The sequence below is a fragment of the Anser cygnoides genome, chromosome 1 (assembly GCF_040182565.1).
Source record: "Anser cygnoides isolate HZ-2024a breed goose chromosome 1, Taihu_goose_T2T_genome, whole genome shotgun sequence".
In the NCBI taxonomy this organism is placed as follows: domain Eukaryota; kingdom Metazoa; phylum Chordata; class Aves; order Anseriformes; family Anatidae; genus Anser; species Anser cygnoides.
The window spans coordinates 27,993,520-28,005,000 of record NC_089873.1 but is presented as its reverse complement, the minus strand read 5'-3'; the positions used below and the strand labels follow the sequence as shown (position 1 = coordinate 28,005,000).

Here is an 11,481-nt window from a genome sequence, read left to right as displayed (position 1 = left end):
GAGCGGTCTGAAGAGCTGTAGTTGAAGGAAATAGAGGAAGCTTTATGCAATGACTGGAAATATCTGTACATAGCACAAGCCAGGACCACTCATAGGCCAGGGACCTTTAAATACATTTATTTTTTAGGCCAAATGGCACAGCACAGCTGATATGCCCAGTCCTCTCCCCCTCCAAAAGCCAGGCATGTGCTGTCCCATGAGTTATGCGCAGGCTTATGTAGGAAAATGCAGTCTGGGCCAAAGGAACACCAGGGAATGTCAGCAGTTATGCAATATGATGACTCCTTCCCAGTACACCAACCTGTGTGTTGGGACTCTATTATTTACCAGTATACCCATAGCTTTCACTGAACCACAGGATGCATCTGTACTAGGAAATCACACTGTGCCAGAGATCTTCCTGAGGCTCTGGGATGGGATTATTCAAATTACTTGAATGATCCCTACAGGGATTTGGGCTTGTGCCAACAATCACCCTCTCAATCACAAACAGGCATATTTCAAGAGGAACAGCAGGTGTTTTACAAGCAGCTGTCTTGCTCTAGAGGATAAAGTTGTACTAGTGGAGGAAATGGCCGTTCTTGGTCACATATGCAAAGTACTTAAGAATGGTTCCAGCACGCTGCAATTGCCAGAACAGAGGTGATCACAGAGACCACCACAAAGGTAATCTTAAACGATCTTTGCAGAGTAGTGACTCCAATAATCCATAAACCAGACAGAAAATGTCAGTTGTCAATGCAGAAGAAATAGAGGGGCCCCAAATGAGCATTCAGACAAGCACTGGTTTTAATTTTTTCAGTTCCTTATGCTTAGCTGCATAGCATCCGAGTGTGCTCAGATAGATTGCAATGTATTTGTAAACTTTTCTGTTAGTGCTCAAGATATGATACGGCACCTCCACTTTTTATTTCTGTAGGAATTCCCCTTTTACCCAACAAGCACTATCTCTTGAAATCTTTTGAAGTATTAAAGGCCATAATGATCTACATCTCGCACTGGCATTCTATAACAGCTGTATCTTTATTAAAATCAATGGTGGCATTGAAGTCAGGAGATCTATGCCAATTTACCCAAGATAACCCATATATAAATATATCAGCTAACTGAAAAATGAATGAGTGATTCTTTAAAGTAATCAGTATATGTCTGTTATGCAGCTAGGATAATACTTTTAGATAGAAATAACTCTCTCGAGAAAAAAAAAAAAAAGTTTGCATTGCCAAGTACATATTCAAAAAAAGTACAGCAATGTATGTCACAAAGACAAAAGGATAGAATGGTACATTTAAACTGGCAGAAATTTAGAAGCCTCATCATGCAATAAGCTGTTCACACAGCATTCAAGGGAATTGCTCATATAGACTGAAAGGATTCGGGGCACACGTGTTGCAGCTGAAGGCCCCATGAAGGTAAAGAAAGTCATCTCTTGCCCACAATGTATACAAGATATGTCTTGCAAAGTTTTCTCAGCAGTAAGCAATGCCCAATTCCCCAATCTTTTTGCCAGCCCTGCCCTACCGCATTTTCATGTTCTCCTCCAAGGGCCAGCAGCTTGGTAACAGGGCTCTCTGGTGTGCCAATATCACTGACGGGAGGCATGTGTCCGTTCCTTAAAATGGAGGTCACTCCTGCAGGCTGGATTGTGTGGGAGTGGGTCAGGGAGAGGGTCTGGCTGGACAGCTTGGTGTCAAGGGTCAGATACTGCTTCACCTGGTGCCTCTGGCTTTGCTGGATATGGTATCTAGACTGATTTTCCAAGTGTGTTTGTACCTGGGGAGAAATGGAAATGATTGCTAAAGTTTCAAGCTGTTCGTACCACCATTTGCCAATATGCTCCCTCAGGGAACTTTAGAACAATACATTCAGATTTATATCACTGCATATAATTATTATTAAACTCAAATCTTTTTTAAATTTTACACGCCCATTTCTCATTTGTATACTATATTGCCCTATACAGGTGAATAAACCCTCTGAATAATTATCAAAGAAAAAGAGTAGAATAGAATAGAAAATTCAGAATAGAATAGAATAGAATAGAATAGAATAGAATAGAATAGAATAGTTCAGTTGAAAGAGACCTAAAAATATCAAGTCCAACTGCCTGATCATAAACATGATCCTGAGAAAAGGCCAAAAGTGCGCTACACCTTTTTCTTTTCTCAGTTAATCTGAGGATCTGAATCACTAATAATTGAATCAGTAATAATTATAATCAAATCTATAAGCATATATGTATTAAAATTAGTATCACAATGTAATTATACTTTTGTACTTGAAACAGCAAAGAAATGTATAAAGAAAAACACAATCCAACCAACTTCAAGAGCAGCAGACATTCATTTATATCTAAACCCAAATTTGGTTCACCTTGTAATAGGTACAGTCAGTCAAATGAGGCATTGTTGTACTTTTGCAAAAATTAAAATAAAAATCTAATAAAAATAATTTTAAAAAATGGCCCAAAGTTACAGTCTTAGATGACTCTTCACTATCCTGAAACCATGCAGTCTTTGTGAAGTGCCTCTTGAGGACAGATCACTTTTTGAGTCGGTAGGACTTTATAAACCAAGCGGTCATGCCAAAATGGCTAATTGAGTAAGACTTTGGGCCATCCTTTGATTACAAAGATTGACAATTGCTACTTCAAACAGCTCTCATCTCAGATCAATGTCACATTCCTGCAATTTAACTACCAGAGGAGCACTGCATACACAAACCTCACTGTCATTTCAGCCCTGTGGCTTTCTCCTTTAGCTATGGCATGACTGGTCACAAATTTCTCGTAATAAATTTTTCTCAAGTGGCCTCTGTGCAAGCATGATTAATATTTGTTAAATAACAGCAAGACTTGCTCTGCAGCCCTTATTTTCTCTGAAAAAATTCAGTCATTTAAACAAACTTCTTTTTAATTCCCCTAACATACATAAGAAGAGATAAATAGCCCATAAAAGGGGGTTGCATTTAAATTAACTATATTTTTGTACAACATTGCAGTAGTTACTTTATTTTTAATCATGTTACAGTGGCATGTCTAGAATTATTTTAATTATGTTTCTTTAAACTAATTTTCTAGCCATATAAAAAGATTAAGCCATGCGGTAATGAATATAATATTAATTATTTTGATGTAAGCCTTAAAGTTATTAAATAATATTGCACTAAAATATTGATATCAAATCTTAAATACAATGTTTTGATATTCCCTTGTTTTATGTTAGGAAAGTATGCATCCTTTGAAAGATTTTAAGAACTAAATGTGTATTTGGGATTTACTTAAATTATAATATTATTTATCTTAACTGAGATCTTTGTGTTAGTTTTAGTAAGTGTAAAATGTAATGTTAATTTAGGCTCTGATTTATTGTGTAAGGATGATAGCTTCTTCACCTTCAATAAGGCTTGTGCTCATACTGAAAGTTAAACACTCATGCAGCTTTCTAAATTAGAATCTAAATATGAATTCTACTGCATACCGATTTAACAAAAGTAACAGGTTGGGTGAAATGAAATGTGCTGATGGAAAGAAAATATGTCCCGTTGTATAGCCAAAGCAGGGATTTGCTGTGCACCCTTGTTTTCTGTTGCTGTTTCAGAAGCACCCACAGATACTTGGTGTTTGTACTGAATTCTAGGGTCACTGAATATGACTAGTATCTAGATCTTGCACGGCCTAAATTGATGATCTCTTTCCAGCAGTGCAGAACACTACAATGAACAGCTTTGAATGGACAGCTTCTTTGGATGGTACAACTGGGAGTGGAATCAATGCATCGGTTACAAATCCAATTACTGCATCTCACCCAGCTGCTTTATTCTCTTAAATGAACAATGAATTGTTTTCTTAGAAATTCTACAGGCCTACCTGAAACACAAAATCCACATGAATATTGAATATCTTCAAATTAAATGGGAAACAAGAAATTTGCAGCGTCCTGTGTGTGTACTATCTTGTTTAAGAGTTTGCTGTTGTTGGTTGGTTAGTTTGGTTTGGTTTGGTTTTGTATATGGGCAGAATTTTAATCAGGAAGTGGGTTCTGCCACAAGAATATTGCTGAAAAGTCAGTGGCTTGCTTTTTGCTTTCTCTGGCCTTCAGATTGCTGGTGGTAGACTGAAATCCCTGTCCAGCCCAATGGGCTGGTGAACTACCACAGAGCCATTTCTGTGTGCTCTGGGAAAGAAAATCAAGTAAAAAAATCAAGTTTATTAGGAGTGCTCCTCTTGTATGACATTTTTTCAGTGCTTAGATCCTGCCCGTACTGTCCTCAATTTTCACAAACAGGTAAAAAACTAAAGCTCCTCTGATGGGATCTGTTTCTGTGGTTTTGCAAACCCCTCTGTTCGCTTTACTGTGCAAATTGCAGTCATTGTAAAGCAGTACTGCTGGTGTTAAAAAGGGATCTATGCCCTGATTTTCAAAAGTACATGAAGTTGCAATACTTAATCATCCCTATATATCTAAATAAATCTTAGAAGTCAATGTCAATGATGGGCAGTCAAGCCTTTTTGAAAGTCAAACCACTACATAAAGACAAAGCAGAACTGAACTCCTATTTTTATAATCATATTGCTAGTGTATAATAAATGGGGAGAAAAAGTCATGTTATGCTAAAGGAATACTAAGAATGCAAAGTCAAGCTCTCTGGAAATTAGAAATGACAGTTAAAGCTGTCCATGCAACATTTGTGAAATAGGAGAGGAAATTCAAAACTTAATAATTTTATGAAGTCTGTTAGTGAAGTGTCAATTACCAAGTATGATCAGTTTATTCTCTACTGGTTTGCTGGATGATTTTTATTATATCAGTACTGATAAGCTTAGTTTAGGTTTTCTGATTTTTTTGTAATCACATAAGCTCTTTTAAATAACAATTACTATAATTATAAACTATAAACTTTGTGTTGATTTTGAGCTTCATTTTAGTGATGTTAAAGAGTGGTTAAGCACTGGCATAGGTTTTCCAGAGTGCTTGTGGAATCTCCATCCTTGGAGATTTTCAAAACATGACTGGAAAAGGCACTGAGCCCCTGAAAAAGTAAAATAAATAAAGAAAATTTCCAGAGAAATTTGCAATGGTAATCTAAATATTGAAACTCTGGATAATAATTTTTAAGTCTGGGAAAAAATGGTATTTAAATATTCAGGTTAGGGGATCAATGAAATAAATGAAGAAAAAAAAAAAAAGAAAAATCGCTCCCACATGTAAGTAGTCCCACAAGCAAAACAGCCCAGACATACATGTACTAAGCTGGTTTGAGACAGTAATAATGGGAATATTTTAGATCCACCAGATTAGTTCCCTGCTACAGACAACTGGGAAAAAAAATATATAATAATCCCAGAGGTATATCCTCCAGCAGTATTGGGAAACTAATTTTCTAGTTCCTTTTAATTTGAGGAGTTCCCATAGTCAGCAATAATATTTTGTTAGAGACTATATTAAATTTTAAGGCAACGATCTCTGAATCTCTCCAGTTTAGGATTCCTCCTGTATATAAGATCATTGAAACTTCTTTGGAGCAGGAACCTGCATTGTTGAAGATGAAACATCCTTTACTATCACAACAGTTTCAATATAGAGTTACTTTATTATTTTTTTCTTAGTACAATGAATATTTAATCAGTTGTTTAATGCCAGACACCTTAAAGAAAGACCCTAAAAGACGCTAGGATGTTTTTTAGGGTAGAGAATCCATGGGGCTGGTGGCTCCATGTAACCTGGGTTCTCATTCCTGGCACAGAAATGTGGGAGCAGTGGGATTTGAAAAAAAAATCTATCTTCTGGCACTCAGAAGGTCATTTTCTTTTAAACTTCTCTCTGCCTTTCTAATTTTTGTGAAATGGATGACCTTGCTCTTTGACATGTCCAATTTCTGGGAATCTCTAGCAGAAGTAGTCACCCAGTGACCACCTGATGAATCAGATACTGACTCCAGGGAGAGAAAAGCCTCAGACCCAGCCCAAGATTTAGAACTATCTGCCAGCACACCTGCTTAGCTCTCAGTAAAGTCAGTGGCCTGAACCTTTCTGCAAAGTGCTCCTGAAGTTTTACAGACTATTTTGACTATTTTGTGTGCAAGGTGTAACAAGGCAATGAATCTATGTAGATAAATGCTGGTTCTTCTCCCAGGCATTCTCTTGCAGTGGCTATGGCCATGTACTTTAAATGCTAATTATTAAGGATTTTTTGAGGAGTGAAGGACAGCATAAAATTTAACAGTGGAGAGATTATCTACTCCCTCCTAGGCACTGCTTTTGTCTATTATCTGGCTTTCCTGTGAAATTAAAACCTCTATAGGACCAGAAACATCAAGCTTGCAGGGACCAAAAGAATCTAACCCAGACTCAAATCGTATAATTCAACCAGAACAAAGCTAGAACAGAAATGAAAGTTTTGGGATGGATTTTGTAATCCAGAGCAAATCTCAATGCACATGTAACCAACTGTACCTACTTCTATTTTATATCTCACTGAGAAGCCAGTTCTGAGAACAAGAACATAACTGCCTTTCAGAATTACAGACACATAGTCAAACTTCTTCAATTGCTCTTTCTAATTTGAGCACATGTCCTCATGTTGCAAAACTGTGGTAGAGTTGTGTAACATTTTTTCCCACACTCACACTATTCTTTCTTTCATTTCTAATATATTGCACAATGGCATAACTAGGTCTTCAGTAGTCTATTTACACAAAATATTTCACTTCCACATTTGCCGATGAGATTTTTCCATTAGTAAAAAATGCCTATCATGCCAAAAGTAAGAAAGAGGGCATATTTAGGGGATGTAATGAGGCATGATCAATGTCAACAATATACCAGTAAGTAGCAGTGCCATGTATCATACCGATATTCCGCTATGGGCAAGCAGATGATACATTAACTCCCAGGCTGCTTAGCCCAACATCAGTTCTGGGAAAAATAATGGGAAAACTGAAAAGAGATTCAATTAATAAATTATTAAAAGATAGGAATATAATTAATGCTAGTCAACATAGCTCTGTGGAAAATAAGCCTGGTCAAACAAATCCGCTTCTGTTTTTTGATGAGATTTTAAGTTAGGTTGCCAAAGGTAACGATGTAGGTATAATATACTTCAACTTTTGTGTGCCTTTTGACTTAGCATCATTCAATATTCTAATTAAAAATATAGCACTACACAATATCAACAAAGTATGTTTTAAGTGGATTAAGAGTTGGCTGACGAATATGCATAAGAAAGTAATCAGCAAAGGCTTGGCATCAGAAAGAGACGCTCTTCACAATATTGTACTATTCAACATTTCTATCAGTGATTTGGGACTAGAGAAAAATAAAAGGTACTGAAAAGAAAAATATTTTTATAGAGCAGTGACTCCCTTGAAAGAAAATGTGTTCCAAGTCAGCCAAATACACATCTTCTGGAAAAGAAATACAGGATGCAACACCGTAGAAAACTGATTGAAAAATACTCTGGAAGCAAAGAGTCCATAAAAGATTTGGGGTAACAATAAACCAGCAACTTGGCAGGGGTGATGCTAGTGATGCTACAGCAAGACAGAGAAAATGGTATAAAGGAAGCAGATAAGAACCTGGCTTTACTCTGCTTTTATTAATGGCTCAGTGGACCCTAAACATTTTTAAAATATAGTTGAAAATTTGAAAGGATATAGAAAAGAACCACAGAAGCAAATAAAGAGTGAAAAAAGTGTGTTTCAATGAACACTTTAAGAAACTCCACTACTTTCTTGCTGTCAAACTGAAATTTGTGAGGGATGCTGAATGTGAAAGGGTTGTGTTAAGCTAACACATAGAAAACATGAGCTACTGCCCACAGGCTGATGTTAGGTAAACTCATATCAGAAATTCTGTGAATAGATAGACACTGACATATTCAGAAGGAATAGTTCAGGGACTCTAACTGCTGTTTTCTTCAGACTAAGGGTTGATGAATTTCTGGAAGAGATGAATTAGCCAAATCCAAGGTAAACTTTCATCAAACACTTTCTTGACTCAAAGCTGAGTACTAGGATAATAACTGAATAAAGTACAATAGCCAGCGATATTAAAGGAATTAGAATGAGTGGTCTGATAGCCCTTTCTTTGTTTAAATTTTATGGACCTTTGGATCTGAGAACTCACTATCATAATAGTAACTTTTTCTTCAGTGAAAATTCACTCTGAATTTAATAAATATTCAAATCTCTGCAACAATATAATATGTATAAATATAGTTATAATATGCTGGACTGAGCAGTAGACTTCATTACTTTGCCATTTATGCTGGATGTTAATCTGTTCCAATGTTTTTAAAAGTTCCTGAAGTCAAATTTCTCACACTGATGGGATCACATCATTTACCGTTAGTCCTGAACACAACAACTCTCTGAATCTATTTGAGTTATGGGGCCTCATGTTCTTTTCAGTCACTGTACCAGAAAATAAGCAACTAATTATGAACTTTTTAATTATTAAAATGCTCTGCAAGTACCCAAAAAATCTAATTCCATTTTAAGATAAGAAACACAGACATAACACAGACTGTTTCAGTTCTATTTCTGATGACTTTCAACTGGCTTTTAAGAGTTAGGAAAAAAAAAAAAAATTAGTGATAAAATAATCTTTTTTCCTTTCTAACTTCTATTATAAATGAACATCAGCTGTTTGTTTGTCCTGTTCTTTCTATTAAACTTTTTGAGAAAAGCACATTTGTGAAATTATTTCATAATAAAATGAAATTTCATCTTAGTAATTATACACTTCTGTTCTATCTTAAAAACTATCACCAAATAACATAGCTGTTCACTTTGATGTTTAGTTTATAAAAGCATGTGTGATTATGTCAATTAATTACTTAAGCTAAACACAGTAATTAATTTTTAAATGTGAATATATTTTTCTTATTGGAACTTTGATCTGACTAGACGAGACCTTCTCCATTAATATGCATGAAGAGAGAATACAAAGCAAAAGGCATCCAGTCTGGCAATTCAGAGCTGTGTTTAGTTGATGCCTTACAGTAGCTTTCAAGTTTAAAAACAACAACAACAAAAAAATCTCTCATGTGACTCTAATGCACTATTTTTCATCTTGTTTAACCTTTGACATCATATTCATCAGGAACTTGTGAATGTTCTTTCAAGGGTGAAGAGACCGAAGAAGAAACATTTTAAAGTTCTTTGACAAAGGCCTTATCTTCAACAATGACAACTGCTTCAGTATTTTGTTATCTCAATGGCCTAAAATAGCTGATAATTATAAATGTGGAGCAGGGTGGGAGTATTACCCATCACATTGACAACCATTATGAAAAGAAATATATTTTCTATTATATCTAGAATGAAAATTGTAAAAATGTTTATTAATTGCACAGTTCTATTCTGAGACAGAGTTACTTATATGTACACTTTCAATTATTACAATACTTCAGAAAAATACTTTTTTTTTTTACTTTAAAAATTGTTATCTACATAATATGCACTTCAAGTTAAAGAAATCATCAGCACTAACACAGTGCTAAAATAGAGTATCCAGTTGTAAGATGGAGCATAGGAAAGAGTCCTTGTAATTTAAATGTGAATTTAGGAAAACAATTAATTATGTGATTCGCTGTCACTGAAGTCAAAGTAACTTAATGTGTACTCCAAAAGACAAAGCCTAATGTTTCCTTGAGTAAGTCAGATACAAACACACAGTAAAACATTTGCTAGAATTAGAAACTTGCTTTTCAGTGTTCTATTTCTAAAGGATTTCATAAAGAAAGCATCCCTCTAAATACAGTATTTTCAGCAAATGCATTCTAATTCCAGGCACAATTCTAATTTAAAATGGAGTGAGATTGTCTACTTTGGAAAAGCTGTCGTAATAAACTTGTCTTCCTAAATAATATTAAAGTCCAATGTTTTACTCCACTTGGAAAAATAGAAATGGGTGTAGGTCTTTTATATTTTAACACTACAAGGCATTTGGAAACAGAAGACAAAAAGTGGACAGCGTTCTTGTAATGTGCTATATGAATGATCTATCTTTCCAAGCACGGCTCTGCTGATTTTTAGAAAGTTTTATGAAGCAGGCTTCCACAGGGCTTTGCTGACATCAAGCATCTCACAACGTCAGAAGTTGAAAATAGGATGTGTTCTTTACAAAGTGTTTACAGTGGAAATACTGACTTTGAAGATGAGAAGTGCATGAGTAGGTCCAAAGGAAAGCAACAAAAATGATCAGTGATTGAAAAGAGGGGGAGTATTTAGTTTTAGAAGAGAAGACTGAGAGGAAACAAATAAAAGTCTTCACTTCTTTAAAAGACTGTGGCCAAGCAACAGATTTCAGTATGAAGTGAATGCCATGACAATCAGTATCATGGCATTAAATAGCAACAAAAGTGAGCCTGGCTAGATACTAGGAACAGATTTCTCAGGGTAAGACTAGTGAAACATTGGCAGAAAGGAGGATGATACAGATTCCTAAAATCAAAAGCCTTTAGATTCAGACAAGCATGCTAGGAGTGATAAGAATAGGCAAAAGTGGTGAACCTTCTTGAATCTACTTCAGCCTTACATTTTCAAGCAAATCCACCTGTGTGGCAGAGCAAATAGATGAGGGGATATGGCCAAACATGCGCCAAACGAGCTGGAAATCTATGTAGTTCAGCAAATTAACAGTTGAAAGATATAACCAAGATGAATGTGGGGGCAAAAGAGCTGCAAAAGAGACTGCAGAAATCAGTGCTGAGTGAGAAAACTTTCTGTACAATATGTATAGCAGAAGAACATGTCTCTCACGGAGAGAGAGGCAGCAGAGCTCTCATGGCTGTAGCTGTTAGGGGCTAGATTATACAGCTAGCCATTTCCTGACAAATCCCTGTGCAGATGCAGTGATTTTGATAGCATTTCCCCATTGCGGCATTCTCTGGCACTCACTGAGCATTGATGGAGCTCGGTTCTTTCAGGTATTCCTCTGTGCTAACCTCCTTGTGCAATCAGAAATGAGTTGGGGGAAGCCAACTACCTGCACTGAGCGGCTATAGAGACATTATCAAAGCAAGCACTTCCATTTGCGCTGATATATCTGAGACACTCTTGGCTTCTTAATTGAACTCCTGCAGTTAAGATACACACAGCTCTCATGGCTCCTTATCCATCACCAGCTTGACTTCTGAAGAAAGGACCCCTAAGGTCTTAAGGCCAGCTTGTCATGTTTTAAAATAAACATGAGTCTCGAAGACTTTGTGGTCTTCACTGGCAAAGACTCAAGATTTTAACATTACAGTATAAAAACAGCCTATAAAGTTAAGCAAAGCAAACTACAGGAAGTATTTTTACAAAACTATCCCTTTGATTTAAGTTAGAATTTAAGCTGAAAATCTAAACTGCGAATAAAACCAACCACTACAGTTAATAGGCCACACAAGCATAACAATGGACCACAATCAAATTATGAAACCCCAGCTAATATCCTTACTTTGACTCTGCACAGTGACCCTGTCCATGCTCTCATTG

The 11,481-nt window shown here is 36.0% G+C and overlaps 1 protein-coding gene across 4 annotated transcripts in view; it reads right to left on the bottom strand.

Moving 5' to 3' along the window:
- The window catches only part of TFEC (transcription factor EC), a 150,157-nt gene that overhangs the window by 43,430 nt on the left and 95,246 nt on the right, over positions 1-11,481 (bottom strand). For all 4 annotated transcript variants that reach the window (XM_066991409.1, XM_066991419.1, XM_066991427.1 and 1 more), the window contains one exon: positions 1,522-1,773. In XM_066991409.1, the coding sequence (XP_066847510.1) occupies positions 1,522-1,773 (252 nt within the window). The remainder of the gene's footprint in view (positions 1-1,521; positions 1,774-11,481) is intronic.